A 25,094-nucleotide genomic window follows, 5' to 3' on the forward strand; every position below is an offset into this window, starting at 1 on the left:
AATGGACTTCACAGATATATTCAGAACATTCCATCCCAAAGCAACGGAATACACATTCTTCTCTAGTGACCATGGAACATTCTCCAGAATTGATCACATCCTAGGTCACAAATCAGGTCTCAACCGGTACCAAAAGATTGGGATCATTCCCTGCATATTTTCGGACCACAATGTTTTGAAACTAGAACTCAATCACAAGAGGAAAGTCGGAAAGAACTCAAATATATAGAGGGTAAAGAGCATCCTACTAAAGTGGTGGGGGGGTGGGAGGAACGGGGTGGCTGTGTGAGAGACATTGAGGAAGGTATGTGCTATGGTGAGCGCTGTGAATTGTGCAAGACTGTTGAATCACAGATCTGTACCTCTGGAACAAGTAATACAATATATGTTAAAAAAAAAAAAGCTAGCAGGAGGGGAAGAATGAAGGGGGGGAATTGGAGGGGGAGGGAACCATGAGAGACGATGGACTCTGAGAAACAAACTGAGGGTTCTGGAGGGGAGGGGGTGGGAGGATGGGTTAGCATGGTGATGGGTATTGAAGAGGGCATGTTCTGCATGGAGCACTAGGGTGTTATACACAAACAATGAATCATGGAATACTACATCAAACACTAATGATGTAATGTATGGAGATTAACATAACAATAAAAAAATTTAAAAAAAGAGTTAACACCAGCAAAAAAAAAAAAAAAAAAAGAATGAATGGGTCAACCAGGAAATTAAAAAAGAATTAAAAAAATTCATGGAAACCAATGAAAATGAAAACACAATTGTTCAAAATCTTTGGGATACAGCAAAGGCAGTCCTAAGAGGAAAGTATATACCAATACAAGCCTTTCTCAAGAAACAAGAAAGGTCTCAAATACACAACCTAACCCTACACCTAAAGGAGCTGGAGAAAGAACAGCAAATAAAGCCTAAACCCAGCAGGAGAAGAGAAATAATAAAGATCAGAGCAGAAATCAATGAACTAGAAACCAAAAGAACAGTCGAACAGATCAACGAAACTAGGAGCTGGTTCATTGAAAGAATTAACAAGATTGATAAACCTCTGGCCAGACTTATCAAAGAGAAAATAGAAATGACCCAAATCAACAAAATCATGAATGAAAGAGGAGAGATCACAACCAACACCAAAGAAATACAAACAATTATAAGAACATGTTATGAGCAACTCTATGCCAGCAAATTAGATAACCTGGAAGAAATGGGTGCATTCCTAGAGATGTATCAACTACCAAAATTGAACCAGGAAGAAATAGAAAACCTAAACAGACCTATAGCCACTAAGGAAATTGAAGCAGTCATCAAAAATCTCCCAAGAAACAAAAGCCCAGAGCCAGATGGCTTCCCAGGGGAATTCTATCAGACATTTAAAGAAGAATTAATATCTATTCTCCTGAAACTGTTCCAAAAAATAGAAATGGAAGGAAAACTTCCAAACTCATTTTATGGGTCCAGCATTATCTTGATCCCAAAACCAAAGACCCCATCAAAAAGGAGAATATCCTGACCAATATCCTTGATGAACATGGATGCAAAAATTCTCACCAAAATACTAGCCAATAGGATCCAACAGTACATTAAAAGGATTATTCACCACGACCAAGTGGGATTTATCCCTGGGCTGCAAGGATGGTTCAACATCCGCAAATCAATCAACGTGATACAATACATTAACAAAAGAAAGAACAAGAATCCTATGATCCTCTCAATAAATGCAGAAAAAGCATTTGACAAAGTAGAGCATCCTTTCTTGATCAAAACTCTTCAGAGTATAGGGATAGAGGGTACATACCTCAATATCATAAAAGCCATCTATGAAAAACTTACAGCGAATATCATTCTCAATGGGGAAAAGCTGAGAGCTTTTCCCCTAAGGTCAGGAACGCGGCAGGGATGTCCCCTATCACCACTGCTATTCAACATAGTATTAGAAGTCCTAGCCACAGCAATCAGACAACAAAAAGAAATCAAAGCATCCAAATAGGCAAAGGGGAAGTCAAACTCTCACTCTTTGCAGATCATATGATACTGTATGTGGAAAACCCAAAAGACTCCACCCCAAAACTGCTAGAACTCATATAGGAATTCAGTAAAGTAGCAGGGTATAAAATCAATGCACAGAAATCAGTGGCATTCCTATACACCAACAACAAGACAGAAGAGAGACAAATCAAGGTGTCGATCCCATTTACAATTGCACCCAAAACCATAAGATACCTAGGAATAAATTTACCCAAAGAGGCAAAGGATCTGTACTCAGAAAACTATAAAATACTCATGAAAGAAATTGAGGAAGACACAAAGAAATGGAAAAATGTTCCATGCTCATGGATTGGGGGAACCAACATTGTGAGGATGTCAATGCTACCTAGAGCAATCTACACATTCAATGCAATCCCCATCAAAATACCATCCACTTTTTTCAAAGAAATGGAACAAAGAATCCTAAAATTTGTATGGAACCAGAAGAGACCCCGAATAGCCAGAGGAATATTGAAAAAGCAAAGCAAAGCTGGCGGCATCACAATTCCGGACTTCCAGCTCTATTACAAAGCTGTCATCATCAAGACAGTATGGTACTGGCACAAAAACAGACACATAGATCAATCGAACAGAATTGAGAGCCCAGAAATGGACCCTCAATTTTATGGTCAACTTATCTTTGACAAAGCAGGAAAGAATGTCCAATGGCAAAAAGACAGTCTCTTCAACAAATGGTGTTGGGAAAATTGGACAGCCACATGCAGAAGAATGAAACTGGACCATTTCCTTACACCACACACAAAAATAGACTCCAAATGGTTGAAAGATCTAAACGTGAGATAGGAGTCCATCAAAATCCTAAAGGAGAACACAGGCAGCAACCTCTTCGACCTCAGCCACAGCAACTTCTTCCTAGAAACATCGCCAAAGGCAAGGGAAGCAAGGGCAAAAATGAACTATTGGGATTTCATCAAGATAAAAAGCTTTTGCACAGCAAAAGAAACAGTCCACAAAACCAAAAGACAACTGACAGAATGGGAGAAAATATTTGCAAATGACATATCAGATAAAGGGCTATTATCCAAAATCTATAAAGAACTTATCAAACTCAACACCCAAAGAACAAATAATCCATTCAAGAACGACAGATGTCGGCAGGGATATGGAGAAAGGGGAACCCTCCTACACTGTTGGTGGGAATGTAAGCTGGTGCATCCCCTCTGGAAAAAAGTATGGAGGTTCCTCAAACAGTTGAAAATAGAGCTACCATATGATCCAGCAATTGCACTACTGGGTATTTACCCCAAAGATACAAATGTAGGGATCCGAAGGGGTATGTGCACCCCAATGTTTATAGCAGCAATGTCCACAATAGCCAAACTGTGGAAAGAGCCAAGATGTCCATCGACAGATGAATGGATAAAGAAGATGTGGTATATATACACAATGGAATATTATGCAGCCATCGAAAGGAATGAGATCTTGCCATTTGCAACGATGTGGATGGAACTGGAGGGTGTTATGCGGAGTGAAATAAGTCAATCAGAGAAAGACATGTATCATATGACCTCACTGATATGAGGAATTCTTAATCTCAGGAAACAAACTCAGTGTTGCTGGAGTGGTGGGGGGTGGGAGGGATGGGGTGGCTGGGTGATAGGCATTGGGTAGGGTATGTGCTATGGTGAGCACTGTGAATTGTGCAAGACTGTTGAATCACAGATCTGTACTTCTGAAACAAATAATGCAACATATGATAAGAAAAAAGAAAAAGAAGATAGCAGGAGGGGAAGAATGAACGGGAGTAAGTCAGAGGGGGAGAAGAACCATGAGAGACGAGGGACTCTGAAAAACAAACTGAGGGTTCTAGAGGGGAGGAGGGTAGGGGGATGGGTTAGCCTGGTGATGGGTATTAAAGAGGGCACATTCTGCATGGAGCACTGGGTGTTATGCCCAAACAATGAATCATGGACACTACATCAAAAACTAATGATGTAATATATGGTGATTAACATAACAATAAAAATTTTAAAAAAACTCTTCAGAGTATAGGGATAGAGGGCACACACCTCAATATCATAAAAGCCATGTATGATAAACCCACAGCGAATATCATTCTCAATGGGGAAAAACTGAGAGCTTCCCCCTAAGGTCAGGAACACAGCAGGGATGTCCACTATCACCACTGCTATTCAACATAGTACTAGAAGTCCTAGCCACAGCAATCAGACAACAAAAAGAAATAAAAGGTATCTGAATCAGCAAAGAAGTCATCAAACTCTCACTCTTTGCAGATGATATGTTACTTTATGTGGAAAAAACAAAAGACTCCACCCCAAAACTGCTAGAACTCATGCAGGAATTCAATAAAGTGGCAGGATATAAAATCAATTCATAGAAATTAGTGGCATTCTTATATGCCAACAAGACAGAAGAAAGAGAAATTAAGGAGTCAATCCCATTTACAATTGCACCCAAAACCATAAGATACCTAGGAATAAATCTAACCAAAGAGACAAAGGATCTGTATTCAGAAAACTATAAAATACTCATGAAAGAAATTGAGGAAGACACAAAGAAATGGAAAAACATTCCGTGCTCATGGATTGGAAGAACAAATATTGTGAAGATGTCAATGCTACCTAGAGCAATCTACACATTTAATGCAATCCTTATCAAAATACCATCCACTTTTTTTCAAAGAAATGGAACAAATAATTCTAAAATTTATGTGGAACCAGAAAAGACCCTGAATAGCCAGAGGAATGTTGAAAAAGAAAAGCAAAGCCGGTGGCATCACAATTCAATTCCAGACTTCAGGCTCTATTACAAAGCTGCAATCATCAAGACAGTATGGTCCTGGCAGAAAAACAGACACATAGATCAATGGAACAGAATAGAGAGCCCAACAATGGACCCTCAACTCTATGATCAACTCATCTTTGACAAAGCAGGAAAGAACATCCAATGGAAAAAAGACAGTCTCTTCAACAAATGGTGTTGGGAGAATTGGACAGCCACATGCCGAAGAATGAAACTGGACCATTTCCTTACACCACACACAAAAATAGACTCTAAATGGATGAAAGACCTAAATGTGAGACAGGCGTCCATCAAAATCCTAAAGGAGAACATAGACAGCAACCTCTTTGACCTCAGCCACAGCAACTTCTTCCTAGAAACATTGCCAAAGGCAAGGGAAGCAAGGGCAAAAATGAACTATTGGGACTTCATCAAGATAAAAAGCTTTTGCACAGCAAAAGAAACAGTCCACAAAACCAAAAGACAACCGGCAGAATGCGAGAAGATATTTGCAAATGACATATCAGATAAAGGGCTAGTATCCAAAATCTACAAAGAACTTATCAAACTCAACACCCAAAGAACAAATGATCCAATCAAGAAATGGGCAGAAGACATGAACAGGCATATTTCCAAAGAAGACATCCAAATGGCCAACAGACACAAGAAAAAGTCCTCAACCTCTCTCGGCATCAGGGAAATCCAGATCAAAACCTCAATGAGATACCACCTCATACCAGTCAGAATGTCTAAAATTAACAAGTCAGGAAATGACAGATGTTGGCGGGGATGTGGAGAAAGGGGAATCCTCCCACACTGTTGGTGGGAATGCAAAGTGTTTCAGCCACTCTGGAAAACAGTATGGAAGTTCCTCAAAAAGTTGAAAATAGAGCTACCATATGACCCAGCAATTGCACTATGGGACATTTACCCCAAAGATACAAATGTAGGGATTGAAAGAGGTACATGCACCCTGATGTTTATAGCAGCAATGTCCACAATAGCCAAACTATGGAAAGAGCCAAGATGTCCATCAACAGATGAATGGATAAAGAGGATGTGGTATATTTACACAATGGAATATTATGCAGCCATCAAAAGGAATGAAATCTTCCCATTTGCAACGATGTGGATGGAACTGGACGGTATTATGCTGAGCGAAAGAAGTCAATCAGAGAAAGACATGTATCATATGATCTCACTGATATGAGGAATTCTTAATCTCAGGAAACAAACAGCGTTTCTGTAGTGGTGGCGGTTGGGAGTGATGGGGTGGCTGGGTGATAGACATTGGGGATGGTATGTGCTATGGTGAGCCTGTAAATTGTGTAATACTGTTGAATCACAGACCTGTATCTCTGAAACAAATAATACATTATATTTTTTAAAAAAGAAGAAGATAGTAGGAAGGGTAAAATGAAGGGGGGAAATCGGAGTGGGAGATGAACCATGAGAGACTATGGACCCTGAGAAAGAAACTGAGGTTTATAGAGGGGAGGGAGTGGGGGGATGGGTTAGCCTGGTGATGGTTATTAAAGAGGGCACATATTGAACGGAGTACTGTGTGCTATATGGAATGTAAACAATGAATCATGGAACACTACATCAAAAACTAATGATGTAATGTATGGTCATTAACATAATAAAATTGAAAAAAATAAAAAATAAAAGACAAAAAACAAACAAAAAAACCAATAGTATTTTTCACAGAACTAGAACAGATAATCCTAAAATTTGTATGCAACCACAAAAGACCCCAAATAGCAAAGTAATTTTGAAAAAGAAGAAAACTGGAGATATCACAATCCCAGATTTCAAGATATACTACAAATCCATAGTAATCAAAGCAGTATGGTGTTGACACAAACACAGACACATAGATCAACAGAACAAAATAGAGAGCCCAGAAATAAACCTACAATTATATGTTCCATTAATCTTCTACAAAGGAGAAAAGAAAATGCAAGGGGAAAAAGACAGTCTCTTCAGCAAATGATGTTGGGAAATCTGGACAGCTACACGCAAAGAATGAAATTGGACCACTTTCTTACACCATACACAAAAATAAACTCAAAATGGATAAAGGACCTAAATGGTGATACCTGGAACCATAAAATTCCTAGAAGAGAACACAGGCAACAATTTCTCTGACATCAACTATAGCAACTTATGATGAGCACTGAGCAATGTATAGAATTGTTGAATCACTATATTATTAACAACTGTATTTAACTAGTATCTGGAATTAAAATTAAAAAATAAAAGGGAAAAAAAGAATTAAGGGATGAATAATTTAGTAGGTTGTTCATTTGGGTCTTTTGCTTTAAAGCTTAGCTCAAATAGCATGAGTGGAGGTTGAGTTAGGAGGTGTGTCTTATTTATATTGTGAAACTAGTTTTTTCCCAAGAAATCATTGTTTTCTTTAAGATCATGTTAAAAACATAGATGTTTGTTGTTAATCAGACAATTTGGGTACACGGGGAAATATGGGAGGATATCACAAAAGGATGAAGGAAATCTGTATAGGCATTATTTGGGTATATGGACTGTCAATCATAAAAATAATAAATACTAAATGTGATGGGAATGAGATTTCTCTACAAAAAGGGATAGCAATACTAGAGCTGGTATAGTTTTCTTACACACAGTGAGATCAAAATGGTAACAAGGAAAAAGGAGTTGAAAATATAAAAAATCCAAAGACCAGGACAGAGAAGCTGGATGAGAGTCAAAAAATAGGGCCAAAATCCATAAAAATGGGGAAAAGACATGTCATCACATAAAGATATAAAGTGCAAGAAGGCCAGTGAGAATTTGTGCTACATTCCTATGAGGGAAAGAAAAATTTAAAAGAAATTGAAAGATGAAAATGGATTCAGCTGAAAAGAAAACAAATACCTAAGGGATTTGGATAATATCATCCAAATGCCAACAGTGACAAATTGGGTAGCTTCTCTACAGTTTTCTTAGACATAAGTTATATTCAGCATACTGTATACCGTATATAAGTATGCTGATCGAGAATTATTTTACAGTCCATTGGACCAATAGGGAAATCTTAAGGAAACCTTAAGCAGCTCCTGTACCTGCTACCAGAAGGAAGGCTAAGAATTCTAAGCCAAGTTTCACCCCTGCAAGCTTCAATGTTAAGATAGGAGATGCCAACAGCTGGTGGCCAGTCTTTGAAATCTCCTTCCCCCGTTGAAAGCTGGCAGAAAACAGATCTACTACTAAAAAGAAAAAAAAAATTTTTTCAAAACGGAAACCTATAAGATGGCTATCATGAAAAAGGTGTTACGGGCAGACTTCATTATTCAAATAAATGTCAGAGAGCTATACTTATACATTAAAAACAATGTATATCTGAGAATTAAAACACTAAGCAATTTTAAAGAGAATATGATAAAGAGAAAACGAGGTTGCTACATTTTCACTGAAAACCAGCAGTAAAATGTAAGGTACTCGGCAGTTAACAACATTTAAGAAAAGTTTGTAGGTATTCTTAATAGAACAATCAAATTAAAATGCAGCCATCTGTGGACCTCTGTGGAACTGGGAGCTAGTTAGTGAAGAAGGAAATTAGAATAAGCACTACAACAGTTTGCAAGGGGTTAATGAAAAAAAAATAAGAGGAAAACTACTATGTTGAGGCATAAACATTTTCTGGGATAATCAAAATTGAGAAACACACACATCTACTCAGGAGAAGAGTTTGCCAAGGCCCTCTCTGTTATTTCTGGAATGTTCCGTCTGTGCTTTAACAAGGCCAGTTAAGTGAGTGATCTTACCCCCATTTTAGAAATGAGATAACTGAGGCACAAGGAAATTAATAACTACTTCAGCCCTGTGCCTGGTAAGGTGTTAGAATCAGCATTTGAACGCCAGCCACTTATTGTCCTAAAGGCTATCGTGCTTAGGCACTATGCTAGAGTACTAAAAAACTTCTTTATTTTGCACTATAAAATTATGTTTCCCAACCAGTCAATGGAAAACAATAAAAGATGTTTACAGACAATGCCTAATACGCTAATATACTGAATCCCTAAGAAATTATTATTAAATATTATAGAAATATTGTTGATATCACAAAGAGGGCAATAAAAAAGCACTGAGGATAAAAGGATCCAATAGTACATGTATTCTGAATGACATTTTTCATTAATATGTAATATATTAAGTTAACAAAATATATTAATATATCAATAATATAACATATAGTAATAGTATGTAATAAAATGAATTTTAACATTAATCAAAATAAATGCTAATGCAATTATTTAATAGGAGAGACCTTTATTTATGTAAGTAATCTCTACACAAAAAGTGGGGCTTGAACTCATGACCCTGAGTTCAAGAGTCACATGCTCTACTGACTGAGCCAGCCAGGCATCCTTAATAGGAGAGACCTTTAAAACATTCAATAAATCAAGCCCGATTTTCTCTAAGATACACTATTTTGGTAATTAAGTAACAATTTAAAATAGTTCTTTTTATTTAGTAAAATGCATTAGAGGTATTTGGCATCATATCACCTTTAATTATTTTTGCTTCTTTAGCAAATGCAGTGACTACATTAAACTGGCTATGTGCATGAGTACAGTTCTAGAAAGACATGTGAGAGAAACCTGTACAAGTAAACACTTTATTTATTTATTTATTTATTTATTTATTTATTTATTTTTTAAAAATTTTATTTCTTTGAGAGAGAGAGACACAGCGAGAGAAGGAACACAAGCAGAGGGAGTGAGAGAGGGAGAAGCAGGCCTCCCGCGGGGCGGGGAGCCCGATGCGGGGCTGGATCCCAGGACCCTGGGACCACGACCTGAGCCGAAGGCAGACGCTTAACGACGGAGCCACCCAGGCGCCCCTGAACACTTGATTTAAAAAAGAGGAGGGCTGCCTATCTGCATGGCTCTCACAGTTACCCACACCCTCCCCCGGAAGTCACTCCACTCCTTTCGGAAGATTTAAACCCTGGCTCACTACTACATTATGCTCTCCAACCCTACTCTTTTCCCGCAAACCTATAATCCATCTGTCAACATCTTTTATCCCTCCATCCTCGTGGTTGTGTCTTAGACCTTGGCACTATCAACAACTTCAACCTCTGCATGATTTCAAGTTCAACCTTCTGCCTCCCTCCAGTCACATCTTTTTCTTGCACTTTCTTCAAACCCTCAGCACACTCTTGTCGCAGGGCCTTTGTATTTAGCTGTTCTCTGCGTCTCTAATGCTCTTTCTCTATGCATCTGCACAGCTCATTCCTACAACTGGAGTCTTCAGGTCTTTGCCCAGTGTCACCTTCTTGGGAGGTCTTAGTGACCATCCTGTTTAAAGTTTCAGCTCTCCCCCCCACTGGCACTCCTATCACTTCTGCTTGCTTTATCTTCCTTCACAGCATTTTTTTTTTTTTTTTAAATAGGTTCCACACATGGCATGGAGCCCCATGTGGGGCTTGAACTCAGGATGCTGAGATCACGTGAGTGAGTGTGAAGCGTTACATAAGCCCCTGGTGTTTATCTGGGCCTCCCGCATGTGTATCTTGGAACTCCCACTGGGCACCACTGACTTCTGAAATTCTCGAGAGCCCTGCCATCATTTATAATGATAAGAACCCTTCTCTAAGTGCATACTCTTAGAAAAATACATGCCATCCTCCATGGTCAAACTTTAAAGTTAAACTATGAAATACAGTTTACCTTACTTGGTGGCCTTCTGAAGATTTTTTTACAAATTTGAAACAATAACAGCATTTATCCATTTTTTTTTTTTTTTTTTTTTTTTTTTTACAATCACTTTATGTAGTTATCTGCCTGAAAATCCTTTGGACAGTAAAAAGCTGTCATACTTTGTTATCTTTGTTCTTTGAGAGAGTAAAGCTGGTTCTTTCAGGGAAGTCTTAAGGAGATGAAGCAGGGAGACAAGGGGGCCTCTCACTGGGCATCTTCAACTGTTTTTGTAAGACCACTGAACATCATTCCAAAGGGGACTGATATTGTCCCCAGAGAGTGGCTACTGGCTTAAGGACAGAAAAACTGTCAATAATATCAATATAGAGTAATAAAGAGGCTCTTATTCTTGCTCTCTAAATAGCAAAACTATATATACTAAAATATATACGTTTAAAAATGGGCTGATTTCATTGAAGGCTGATTTTAGTGACAGGTAGCAGTCCTCCATAAAAATGATGAAATTCATTAAGATTGATAATAATTAATATTATTAATAATCCATAGGACAAATTAAAGGATTATTTTTCTTAAATTCAGATTTTTAAAAAAATGGAACCATTATTAGTTGTGTATTCTGCTTTCTTTCAGTGATGTGGTCAATACTTACAGTGAATTCAGAGAGCGTAGTCCTTGGAAAGCATCTGGTGCTAGTTCAGAGATCTGATTATTGCTCAGGTCACTAAGATTAGAAATAGGGTTAGAATAAATTAAATAGAATGTCAGGGAGGATTTACAGCAAGAGAAAGCTATTTACTGCCTTTACGTGTCAATTTTGCACCTATCAATACATGTATAAAATTTGCAACATAAAACATCTGAAGCATCTTCAATTTAAAAAAATCAGACTTTTAAATCAACTATTGGCTCTTTTCTGGAAATTATTATAAGAGATGCCATGTCCTATTTTTGAAAATAGAACATCTAAGATTTGACTGCATACTATATTGATCACACATACATTCACATGGGTGTGAATCAGTATGTTAAATTTCAGAGAACTTTAAAATATTACATAGTTTAGCTTTTAACATTATAGTATTATACAGCCAGCAATCAGAAGTCACATCATTTAATATTTAAGTTGTCAAACACTCAAATATTCATACATAAGTGAATGTCTGCATGGTCATGACCTGTATAATTTTTAAAATTACATATATTCCAGAATATTATTCACTCACATTCTTCTAAGCTTTTTATATGGTGAGAAAGCTCCAGGAGGGATGACCTTGATTGAGTTCTGTTCCAAACGTCTGCAATGAAACAATTCAATTTTTAAACGGAAACGTGAGTTCTCAGGGATGTTTAATTCAAGCCCAGGATTCATGTCAAGAAGCAAAGTTGATGTTCTTCATGAGTGATTCTTTTTTTTCTCAAAAATGACTACTAAAATTAATAACACTGTGCCCTAAATGTGGAGCAAGATTGGGAATAAAAATAAGGCAATTATACAATGAATAAAAATCTCCTGATTTTTAGATATTACAGGAATATTAATATTTAAATCTGGACTTTGTAGAAAAGAGAAAGCACCTGTAAGAAACTAACTTCAGAGTACATTTTAATAACCTCTATATCAGAAAGAGAAATATGTAGTAACACTGAATAGATGTACAAGATGTTTTAGAGATAACTGTAACTCTTTCACAAAGAAAATTACTGCTGGAATATTAAATTTTATAAACCTTTTATTTCCTCTACAGAAAGCATATTATGGGTTGAAAAAACTGTTATACTCAGAAAAATAATTTTGCAGCTTCTTATGAGGTAAATCTTAAATTCCAAATCCATTAAGTATCATAGGTATTTTCAGTAAGACTGGACTCTGTATATTTTGTGTGAAAACCACTGTAGCAAAGTGCATTCAAACACAAGTGTTTTTATCATGCACTCTCTGGTTCTGTTATCGAGAAAGACAAAATTTTCCCCACTTAGTTATGAAAGACACAAAGAAATAGCTTTCATTAAGTGTTTTTGTAAATATTTTATCCATCAAAAAATTTTGCCTCTCAGCTTCATTTCTACCCATGTGAACATCATAATAAACATTTCCCGTCCCCTTCCCCTCTTCTCTTTGTACCCCCGAGACTGACTCTTGGGAACCATATATCCCAGGCTCACTTTGGCTTTGGTGGAATTTGGCCAATGAGAGGCACTAGTGGAGACTGAAGGGAGGATGAACCCAGAAGCCAGGATATCCTCCCCTCCTCTGCCTCAGGGGATGTCTCCAGCAGTGGTCCCCAGATCCCCCTCCTAATTTCAGCTCCTGCTGGGGCCACCTCCTCTTCTTCTTAGATCTTTGTAGCCCTGGAGGGAGAAGCACCTTTCTATTGTCTGTGTCACCTTCACAACTGCTGAATTCATTCCTTATATTAAATTCCTCTGTTAAAATACTTGACAGGAGCTTCACTTTTCTGCCTGGATTAAAAAATATATATATACAAATATATAGACAGGTATAAATAGTTATATTGGCATATTTATATATTTATGTATAAATACAATAACTACATATATATGTATATTGACTCTACTGTGTCATATACATTGGTTCATTTTTACTCAATGTTAGTAATACTTGAACACGTAGGTATTACCAACACTTAACGAACAACAAATCAAAACAAATAAATATCCCCAGAAGGCTAAGTAGAAATGCCTAAATTCTGGTCTTATCCAATTCCAAAGTCCTTCTCACAGTTCCCGGCTTTCTTCAATAGGCTCAGGGTTCACCCTGACATCCTTATCTCTATATGCAATGAGTTTCCTCAGACAATATTGCTCTTGAACTCATTGCAGCATTTGGCATAACGTTACTTCTTGCATGGATAAGGCACTATATGCCTCTGTTCTCTTCTTTTTTCTCAATTTCCAAATTTGCTTTCTAATCCTGTAAATCCAGTTATTCCTCAAGTTACCACCCCTTCCTCTCTCACACAAAAGGCAAAATCCTTTGTGTATAATTGGCAACACTAGTTATGATTCTCTTCCTCCAAAAAGCAGAAAAGTATTTTGTTCACATTCAAGATAAATTCAAGTTTATTTACAAAATATGTGAGGACGAAAATTCAAACTGCTCATAATGTGCCACTCAGATCTGTGAGTTTTAGGGTTCTTTTTGGTATGCCTATTTATTTTATCTAATTAAAGTCTTATTGTATAGAGAATTCTGAGTTGTATACCTATGTCAAATATCATATATACATGTTTTCCTAATATCGTTAAATATTTTGGAAGATGTTATTTTTAAGGTCTTTATAACATCTCATTATCAAAATGGACCACAGTTCCTTAATCATTCCCTATTATTAGCCCATTTAGGTTAGTAATAATTTTATGTTATTATGAATCGTATTGTTTAGGGATTTTAAGACGACTGAAGCATGGCTTCCTCCTAAAGCCTGACTTGATTTTTCTCAGGTATGGTTATGTGTAACTTTCTCCATATACCCAAGGGCGTTCTTTTCTCTGTGCTTCTCTATCTCACCGTATTCTAGTCATGTTTCACCGTAACTCTCCTCCACCAGGTTTGTTGGCTTTTAAGGGGCAGATTTGCCCCAGAAGACAGGAAATAAATCGTATGAAGAAAATATGGATTTGGCGTCTGGATTATTTATTTAGGTCTTGAGAAAGGGTACTTTTTTCCAAAAGCTCTAAATATAACAAAGGGCATTTAAATCATTTCATTGTTACACTATTGATTAGAATGTTATAAATTGATGGTTTAGAGACACGTTTGTTTTTGTTTTTGTTTTTTTCTTGCTGTGATCCATTCTTGTATTTAGGTCTTAAGAAGTTTAAAAAGTAATCAATGAAAAATACAGTGAAAGCAAGCTACAGACACAACACTATTGACTGGAGGACTTTCTTCGAATCTAGGGCAATGAAATATAATTTCATTTTGTTTAATATTTGCTCAAAATAATATAAAGTTATGATGAGAAAAAATTTAAATTCTTAGTGTCTAGTAGATTTCTTTCAATGCAACAGTAATGCAAAACTAGTTTATATAATTACTTTTCATAAATATCATTTCAAGTTTGTGAAAACAAAACCAGTAATCATTCATTTATTCATCCACCCTCTGTACTCTACCTGTACAGAATATACTATATGAATGGAATTCAATGGTGATCAGAAGCAAACATGTTTATACCCTCATGGAAGTTTTATTGATAAAAGTGTCTAATTTTGCAGTTACACTTCTGATTAATTTGTTCAATACCAGTTTTTTAAAAATGATATATTCAGCACTTAAATATCAATAACATTAATTCACAAATGTGGCCAAACTAATTCTGTCATCTAATATAACTGAAGAGCTTCCTTAGAAATTTTAAAATTTATTATTTTATAATCTCCGAATCCAGAATTCTTATAATGATCACTGATTGTCCTAATGGCACTCAAATACATTTTAGTGTAACAACTAAATTTATGTGTTGAAGCTACAGTTCATGCCATTGATAAATATTCCCACTAAAGCAAACAAATGTACGTAAGTGAGGTTATATATTTTTTAGAAAATGAATGCACAGAAAATTATAAAACAAGGACAATTCATGATGAAATAGTGTTAAACTTTCATGCAAAAGTAATAATTCCAACATAATATAGCGATGTTGCCTGTATCATTCATTCTTGCAGTGTACCATAACTTAACCTTCACATTGCAAACCATTTCATTTACAACATATGCAACAGGAAGCTGAACAATGACATGTAAAATGGATTTGCTTGCTTTTCTTTATTTATCTATTTGCTTCCAACCTTTGTTCAAAAAAAAAAAAAGGTATTTGAAACAGAGCTTATATGGTTATTTACACTGACTCAGCAGCTAATTGGTTTTTATGGCGCTGTACCAGCAGTCCATTAAGGCAAAACATAATTGCCTCCTTCATTCAAACAGATTCTCAAGCAAGAAAATATTCTACCACTGACAGATGTCAACCAATAAATTTTAAAATGTTTCAAAATGTCCATTTTCTCCTCTTTAGTTGGCAAACAATAAACTAATGTCTACTTCCTTTAAACTCAGATGTCTAGGATCCTACTTTTCATTACGAGAACTTTAGGATATATTTTAAAAACTACAAGACAACACACATCTCAAATGGTCTTCATACTCCTCTAAAAAAGACGGAAACATATTTCAACCAGATTATAAAACATAAAGCAGAAATATATTAGAGAATTTAGGTGAAGATTAAATAAAGAAGCAAATGAAATGTACATTTTCTATCTTTCCTATCCTCTAATCTTCTATTTTAATAGCATAAAATCTGCTGAATTTTATAGAGTGCAAATTTGAATCCATTGTTCCATGAAGAATCTAATTAAAAACATTCCAGGGTTACAAAAACAGATAGTGTCACAGCTAAGATATATTTGCATGCTGTGGGTAAAATCCACCATATTTAAGAGCCTTCCAAATGTTAGTCCTTCATAAAAATAAGATTCAATATTTTGAATTGCAAAGTAAAAATATATTTTAAAAAACTGAATAAGGGAGGAAGAACATTCTATCAATTACATACTATATGGAAATCTTTTTCATATAAAAATAGACAGAACCTTTTTCTCCACAGAATGTATGTGAGTAATTCCAAAACATTTTATCACTCTGTGTGTGTGTGTGTGTGTGTGTGTGTGTGTGTGTGTATGTATGTATAGTTTATATAAAACCAACCTGCTGTAAACACCTCATCAAAATCACGGAATCAAGGAAATTTTAGTTAGACATTCCATGAGATAAGAAATGGAAACAATTTTCTAACTACCCCATCAAAAATTTCAGAAGTACAATATGTTTAACCAATAAAAACCTTCCTCCTCACTCACATACATCTTTTTCTCTTGTTCTTTAATTACTGCTTAAAAAAAATAAATCAAGCACATTTTCACACTTACAGAGTTCCTAGGGAATGAACTGCAACCAATATATACCCCTTTTCTGGTACCTATTTTAAAGACTGTAGAAAATGGAAAATTATCAAGAAATCTCTCTGTTCTAAGACCCTTAGAACATGGAAGTGATGTACAGGTGTACATCTGAGTTCTGTGACATAAGATACTCTACGATGGTTATTAATGAGTAGATATCACATCAGTACAGTATACAACATAGTCCAACGTGGGAAGTAAAAACTCCAACTGGTTTGAAGTCATTTATGAGATATTAAACAATATTAGCTTATTTTAAATGACACTTCCAGCTCACTAGTTTTCATTTCTCAGGAATTATTTTCAATATTTTTCAAACTAAATTATGTTGACAAACCATACAAAATAACATCCACATGCCAAAGCTGAAACCTCTCCAAAAGGTATTATGTTTTATATATGTGTGTACATAAAGATAAAAATGTATGGTTTAGTGATTAAAAGTATGAGCTTTACAGGCACTGATAGACTCTGTAGACCTTGAAAAAATTAATTTGCTTCCTTGTCTCAGTTTCTCTTTCCAAAAAATGAGGAAAATAAAACCTACTGTAAAATATGTTTTTGTAAAAATTATGAGATGTAGAAAAAACACTTTTTTTCTTGCACGAAAAATGGGGAAAGAATAAAAATATGAGGATACTCATGTGTATATATGTACTCATACATGTAATAAGCAGCACTATATAATAAAACATTTATAACACATGTTAGTTTCACACACATAGATTATATAGTAAAGAAATAAATCTGATACATGATTTGATCTCTAGTACGAAATAAATATATATGATTCCAAAAGACATTGTTAAACAAATTAGCGGTACAGATTTGCAGATAACCCAGCAATTATATATTAAACACATACATGCATACATCATTCACATGGAGGCTGAAAAAATATATAATGTTGTAATTTCCATGATCAACATGATTAAAATATATAGCATTCCCTCAAATTTGGAAACTGTCTTTGGAACTCAAAAAGGTTTTACAACACCAGTAAAGTATGAGTTTGGATTGATTGTATCTGTAACATACAGCCCAGATGTTGATTATACATGGCAATAAAACTGACAGTTCTTTGCCTTTTCCCCATCTGCTTTTAACATAAATGGCAAAAACAGCTGCCAGAGAATAGAACATAGATTTAATGGGGTGTGTGTGTGTTGGGGGGGTTGTGGAATGACCCTAGCTTCTGAATCTTGGACTGCTCAGTGTAGCCAAATATTCTCATCATAGGTAACATCAATCCAACATTTGAAAAGGAGGAAGCAGCTATACTCCTTTGACATTAGGGATTCTCTTGCCTATTACATAATAATTCTAAAGTAAGTATTTTATATTTCTGGACTATTACTTCTAGCTTTAGCAGTAAATGTATGCCTTGAAATCCTTCATATGTCTATATAAAATGATGAAAGATATTTTAGATTGAAATACAATTTGTTAGGTAATTGTAGTCTCTCTAAAACTTTGTAAGTTTAATAAATATCTCCAGCAGCTGGTGAATAGTTCCCTCTAGAGGGACATATTAGGCATAAAGCTAGCTAGCAGTTCTGCGTTAGGACTGTGTCCATACTAATTGATTATCAGCCATTCCTGCCTTGGGATGACCTATTCCTGAATATTGTCCATTTCCTTCATCTTATTTTATTTTTTTGTGATGTCATTCTAGGGTACATGCCCCTGAGGTTAAATCCAACTGATGTTTTCATAGAAGAAATAACTCTTCTTCCATTTGGTCTTTAAGCATTTAAAAAGCAAGACACAAATGTGTGTGTGTCTGCACAAGGGTGTGTGTTCTTACTGACTTCATATTCAGGCAGTGACAAATGAAGGTTAACATTTTCATAGGGGTATTCATGTGGATATATATTCAAATGCAGAGATACACTCAAAACGCACAATCACATGGGTTAGATTTAGAGGGAGAATGGGCTTAGGTCCATGGTTCACTGACTTCAGGGGGACAGAGTATAGATTCATAATGTCAATAACACTAAGCTTTCATATATAATTTTTCTTTACCAATTCAAGAAAGAAAAATAGTTAAATGTTCTGCTGCTTTGGTTTTCATTATTGATGAAAACCTTTTGGACACTAACTTTGAGTCAGGCACTGAGCTAAGTTGCCCATTTGGTAATAATTTTAGTTTTAAAAACATTATGCAAATTGTCTTTCCACATCCTTGTTTAACAGAATTACTCAATGAGTAGATAGCAATTGCCCTTCTTCCCATGCACCGATTCATTGTCCAAATTATCCACTTTTTCCTCGAGTTTAGGTAACAATGTGGCCAATAGTAGTATTTCAACTGTATGCATTTTCAACTTAATCTTTCCAGATGATTATAGCACTGTAAATCTATAACTTAATCCCTAAAAAACACAGCTGGTGATTTGTCTGATAATAAAGAACACTTTGACCATGCACCAGCTGTCTTCGTTTTTATGTTAAAGTCTACATAGGTCTTATTTTACCTCTGATGGGTCTCCATTTTCTTTTCTGTAGAAGCTCTTAAGGAATCGACCACTTCTTGGGATCGTGTTCCATCCCTATCTGATGCTACGCCTGCCTTCACCACACCCTACAGACTGTTGCTATCACCTCCTTAGTGTACTCTTTCCCTCCAAACCATTCTCCACTCCATCTTAGGGTGATTTTTCTAACATATCTCATCATGCTACTACCGTGCTCCAAATGCTTCTTTGTATACTATTGTTATTAGGAGAGGTGATTCTTCAAGATCAGGCTTCCACTTTATGTTCTAGCTACCAAAAACTGCTTTAATTTCTCAAATGTATACTACCTCTAACTTTACTGGGACTTTGCCCATGCTTTTTCCTCTGTCTATGGAGCCCCCAGTTTCTCTGCCTGCCAGACACATCCTCATGTCTGGAGATTGCTTTATTCTCCCAGGCAAGCAAAGGTATTCTCTGTATTACCTGTGTGTATTTTATTACTTATCACATGGTATTAAAATTTTCTCTTTGTGTGGTTTCAATTCTCTCTGCTGTAAACATCTTGAAGGCTGGGAGTGTGTCCTTTCATCCATAATGACTGATGGAGAGTAGGCACTCAGAAGTATTTGTTGAGTATGTAGTGCATGAAAAAAAAAGCTATTTTTCAACATGTTCTTCTTCTGTTGCAATAATACTCATTAGACTCTTTGTATTTTTTTTTAAGAGAAACCAGTTGGAGTTTCTTACCTGCCTTACCACCTTAATCTCCACTCTAGTCGTTTTAGTATTTCTTTCTTGCCCATCTATTTATAATTTTACCATACTTATTTTTACTTCTTAACTAATATTATAAAATTTTGATTCAGTCTTCTCTGTCTTTCTCTTAAGAAAGCCATTATAGCTTTCTGCTCAAATGATCACACATCTCAACAAAAAAGCATATAAAATATGTATGTATACATACATCTAACATATGTTACATATATGGCTTTTTTGTGAAGTTAGGCACAAATAAGAAACAGGTAAGAAATAAATCGAAAGGGCAACCCAACAGAACGGGAGAAACTTTTCACAAAGCATATATCTGGTAAGGGATTAGTATGCAAAATAAATAAAGAATTAATAAAACTCGGTAGCAAAAAAGCAAATAATCTAATTTAAAATGGGCAAAGGACTTAAATAGACATTCTTCCAAAGAAGACATACAAATGGCCAATACATACATGAAAAGGTACTCAATATTACTAGTCATCAGAGAAATGCAAATCAAAACCACAATAAGATATCACTCCAGAACTTTAGGATGGCTGTTATCAAAAAGACAAGAGATATCAAATGTTGGCAAAGATGTGGAGAAAAGAAAACCATTGTGCATTGTTGGTGGGAATGTATATTGGTGCAGCCCCTTCAGAAAACAGTACAGAAGTTCCTAAAAAAAATTAAAAATGGAACTATCACATGACCTAGTAATCTCACTTTTGGGTGTGTATCTGAAGAAAATGAAATTAGTATCTTGAAGAGATGTCTGCACCCTCATGTTCACTGCAGCTTTCTGCACAGTGGTCAACATATGAGAACTACTCAAATGTCCTTTGACGGATGGATAAAGAAATGTGATATATATATGTGGGGGTGACATATATGTGTATATATGTGTATATATATATACACACACACATACACATTATTCGGCCACAAAAAGAAAGAAAATCCTGTCATTTGCAACAAAACAGATGAAACTGGAGGGTATTATGTTATGCGAAATAAGTCAGAGAAAGACAAATATTGCATGCTATCAATTGTTTGTGGAATCTTAAAAAAAAAAAAAATGCCGATTTCATTGAAACAGAATAGAATGGTGGCTGCCAGGGGCTGTTGGGATGAGGAAATGGGAAGATGTAGGTCAAAGGCAATAAATTTTCAGTTATAAAAATAGTTAAGTTCTGAGGATCTTATGTACAGCATGGTGACTATAGTTAATAATACAATATTGAGAGTAGATCTTAAGTGTTCTCACCATACACACAAAGAGTTAACTGTGTTCACTATGTGAGGTGATGGATGTATTAATTATCTTGATCTTGACAATCACTCCACAATATACACATTCATCAAGTCATACACTTTAGATATATACAATTGTATTTATCAATTATTCCTCAATAAAATTGGGGGGGAAATAAGTTGGGAGAAATAGGTAATAAATAATTTTATCATGAACACGTATTCTTAATAAAAACTGATTCTGTGCATGTAATGGATATACGTAGCTTTTCAAAGATAATTATTTCACTATTTCATTCAATAGCAATTAAAGATTATTCAAGATATACATATGAAATTGAAAATTCTGCCAAAATAAATATGAACGCACTCCAATATTATTATTATTATTATCAATAATGGCCTATGGAACTACAAGTAGAGTTGAATCTATAAATCTATTTTACGTAATTTATCTTATGTGGAACCATCTAGGCTGCTGTTGGGATTACACTAAGCATGGCTACTAATAACCAAGAAAATGAGATATTTGTTCTGACGGAACATGATAGAGATCTTTGTTTTGTATACTGAACAATGAATTGGCTCTCTGCAATCTGTAGGAAGCTAAATTATGATGTCTTTTTCTGTGTGCTTAATTCATGATGGAATCATAGTATGAAAACTGAAGAAAATATAATTCAAAAACATGAGGAAATAAAAATAAGGATGAAGAACATGTGCATGAACTTCTTTTATATCAAATGACTATTCATTCCATAAAATATATTGTCCAAAACAAATCCTACTATTTTGTTTTTCTAATCGTTAACTATGTTAGCACATAATCAGAGCCGAATTACTGACTTATGTATATATTTTGATGATGGCTTTATTTTGATCTTGGGATTGTTTATTTAATGACATTTCTAGACAAAATTCTATTACTTGGTAGAAGAAAAGCTAGTTTCTTTATGAGATTTGGGAGATACATACCAAATTTGTACTATTGGAAGGATCTAAGAACCAAATATGTAAATGTACTTCTAATTCTCTATATCAAAGGAGATATGTAGAGTGATAGTTCCATATTTGAAATTAGGTTTGTGTAAAAACTTACAAAATTATTTTCTACATTACAAAATAATTAAAAGTTTTCTGCTAACCTTTAGAGACTATATGGCTTCCTACCTTCTGTTTCAGTAGGTCTGAAGGAAGTTTCTTTATCATAAAAAGGGCCTTACCTACGATGCAAGATGATTTTTTTAAAAGTACTTGGTCATAAATATTTCTACTAGGCATAGACTGAGAGTGTTGTCACATCAGTTAGCCTGCAAAGCACAAAATTGTAAGCATATAAAATTTAAAGCCAATAGTCATGCTATATGCTAGCCAATTCTGTGAGTGGGTCTGAAGTAAGAAAAATCAGGGATGTGTAAAACTGCAAAATGCTAATGAGTGTTTCAGTGGTTAGCAAGTGCTCTAGTAAAACGATCAATTAAAGTAGAACTGCTAGAATTTTCACTCTTATAATATTTTCTTAACTATACCTAGTTTCTCTTGCACTTAAGAACCCTTAAGTTGGATGTATCTCTAAAGTTTTAAATACTTTCATAGTGAAACAATTAAATGCTTTCACAGTGAAAACAATGCCACTTTGAAATTATTAACCTACATTTTATTCAGCAAGGCAAACTCAGATTATGGACTATATCTTTCTTTCACACCAAATTACATTAAAAATGGTATCATTTGCTTTATTTACATAGTTTGTGTTGCCTAGATAGTAAAGGTAATCTACATGTACTATAAAATTAGTTGAACTGCATGCTGCATTTTTTAAATTTATTTTCAAAATTTTGGCACATGAGGAGAAAATCAGCCAATTATACAACATGATAGCTGTCCTACTAGCTGGGACATTACTAAGTGCATGATAAATAATTAAAAAGTCACACTTGATTTCATAACTCTCATAATAATCTAGTATAGAATGCACAATTTTTAAAAACATGTTAATCAAATCAAACTTCGGTATCCCTACGTATAGAAAGTCAGATGACTTTGACCTACAGTATGTGGATTCAATTTGGCAAGTATTATTTATTAGAATTAAGGATTCAAAAATTTGGAAGGCGCAAATACAGAAATAGCCTGCAAAAATGTTAAATGTATATGGAAAGAGTGTTTGTCTAAACAGAAATGGAGGGAAGAAACAAGCACTTTAGAAGTTATATTCAGCATCATCCATGTAGGTTGTAATACGATATAACATTCAGGAGCCCTCTTTTCTTTCACTTCTTTATGCATGCAAATGATCCAGAGGAAACAAAGGAAGCAAAAGTACTTCCAAACCTCACATCTAACCTCCATCATCGTGAATCTCTTTGAAAGAACCTTCTTTATTGCTGGCAGAGTAAAAGCAGACCAGTAGTTTACACAACGATGAGCTTCCTTTCCATTTTACCTATTTGAATGGCATGCCCAAGAAAATGTATTATAGCTTCTGAGAATTTCCAATCCATCTCAGAAAACGCTGAAACAACCCGCAGAAGACCTGGGCTGAGAACTTTGCTACCATCTTTTCCCTTCCCATAATTTGAACTTCTTCCTGACCTTCTTCTCTAAACAAAAGAATTGCATGGTTTTCAACTTCTGAGCCTTAAACGAGGCCACCAAGAGTGAAGGCAGGAGGGCAGAAGAGTAAACAAGATGTACTAAATTGTTACAACCCATGTTCTTACTATTTTCCATGATTTATGGAACTTCTGCATAATGGTCTGAACAGGTGATATGCCACGGAAAATCTATAACTAGATTGAAGAGAACTAAATGTCTACTTTATAACAATCCATCATCTCATATTCAAAATTTTATATCTCAAACACGATTTAAGAAATTAATTCTGAGGATGTGATATATAGAGAATCAATTTGCTATTAATAATTCTGTTGCCATGGGCCAGATTCTGAAGACTTGCCTCAGGCCTTCCATCTGTATGAAAAGAAGGTTTTGACCAGCAGAGTTCAAAGCAGCAAAGTGCTGGGAAGATCTCAGGGAGGGCAAAAGCTTCTTTCTTTTAAACTAACTTTATACTATACATGTTCTATTTTCCCCTCTTTATCTTCATTAGTCTGTATTCCTTTGTCACATTTTCTGTTTACCATGAAGAATGGAGGCTTGGAGGCTCTCCAGAATGTGTGCACTGGACCCCTTTTACTTGTCCCCAACATTGTCCTTTTTCCCATCACCACTACACCAAGTGTCGGGGCAGAAACTGTAAGGAAAATAGACAGTCCTGCCCTGAGTTTGCAGTCTATTCAGCATAGTCTGACATTAATCACAATATCAAATTACACTGTGATAAGTGCTATGCAGATAAAATCCAGGGAGGTATGAGAATATGTGACAGAGAATAGGAGAGAGGACACTATGGAAATTGTTGGTAGAAAGTAACGTGAAACAGCTCTCACTTTTGTACAGGTTCTTATCCTTTAATGACTGTCTTTATGCGTCTTCTTTGTTCTCTTCATATGTAAGTTTCTCAAAGCTTTTCTTGCCCTGTTTTTCCTGAGTATCAGTCAGCCTTTTCTTCTGATTTTTTCAATTCTCTCTTCTACAATATCCCAAGCCCATGCCATGTTCACCTTTCTTTTGCAGCTAGATCAATGAAAGAACATGAGAGCTATGGAATCAAATAAATCTCAGACTGAGGCCATTTTAGCCACATCACAATTTTAACACTTTGAACAAGATTTCTTAACATTTCTGACTTCATTAAAAAACAAAACAAAACAAAACAAAACAAAAAAGCAGACTGAAGTTGTCAGTCTTTGAGGGATTTGAGGCAAATATCTATAGGCTTCATCACAGAAGAAATATGGCCTTAGAGAAAGAAGACATCTAAGACTTATCTGTAGGATGACTGAATCAATTAATGTATCTAAAGAAGGAGGCTACCCATTGGATACTGACTGGGTCAGCCTAGAACAGAGAAAAAAGGAGCTCTCAGACACCTGTAGAGAGTGGAATCCAAGCCAGTATGGCGAACAGGCAAATTTAATGAATGAATTTTAAGTACTTATAGCCCATTTACCTTTTTCCATTAACTATCCTATTAATTAACTTTTCTCTTACTTATTGTATGCTTAAAAAGCACCATTTTTTGTTCTACAGGGAGAGA

At 35.4% G+C, this 25,094-nt stretch overlaps 1 protein-coding gene across 4 annotated transcripts in view; it reads right to left on the bottom strand.

Moving 5' to 3' along the window:
• Positions 1-25,094, bottom strand: part of SLIT2 (slit guidance ligand 2) — a 358,823-nt gene that overhangs the window by 94,996 nt on the left and 238,733 nt on the right. For all 4 annotated transcript variants that reach the window (XM_028088528.2, XM_028088519.2, XM_028088545.2 and 1 more), the window contains 2 exons: positions 11,705-11,776; positions 11,131-11,202 (listed from right to left, as the gene is read on the bottom strand). In XM_028088528.2, coding sequence (XP_027944329.1) covers positions 11,131-11,202; positions 11,705-11,776 — 144 coding nt within the window. The remainder of the gene's footprint in view (positions 1-11,130; positions 11,203-11,704; positions 11,777-25,094) is intronic.

Source organism: Eumetopias jubatus, unplaced genomic scaffold (assembly GCF_037043125.1).
Source record: "Eumetopias jubatus isolate StellerSeaLion01/CBP00866 unplaced genomic scaffold, mEumJub1_p1.0 scaffold_2, whole genome shotgun sequence".
In the NCBI taxonomy this organism is placed as follows: domain Eukaryota; kingdom Metazoa; phylum Chordata; class Mammalia; order Carnivora; family Otariidae; genus Eumetopias; species Eumetopias jubatus.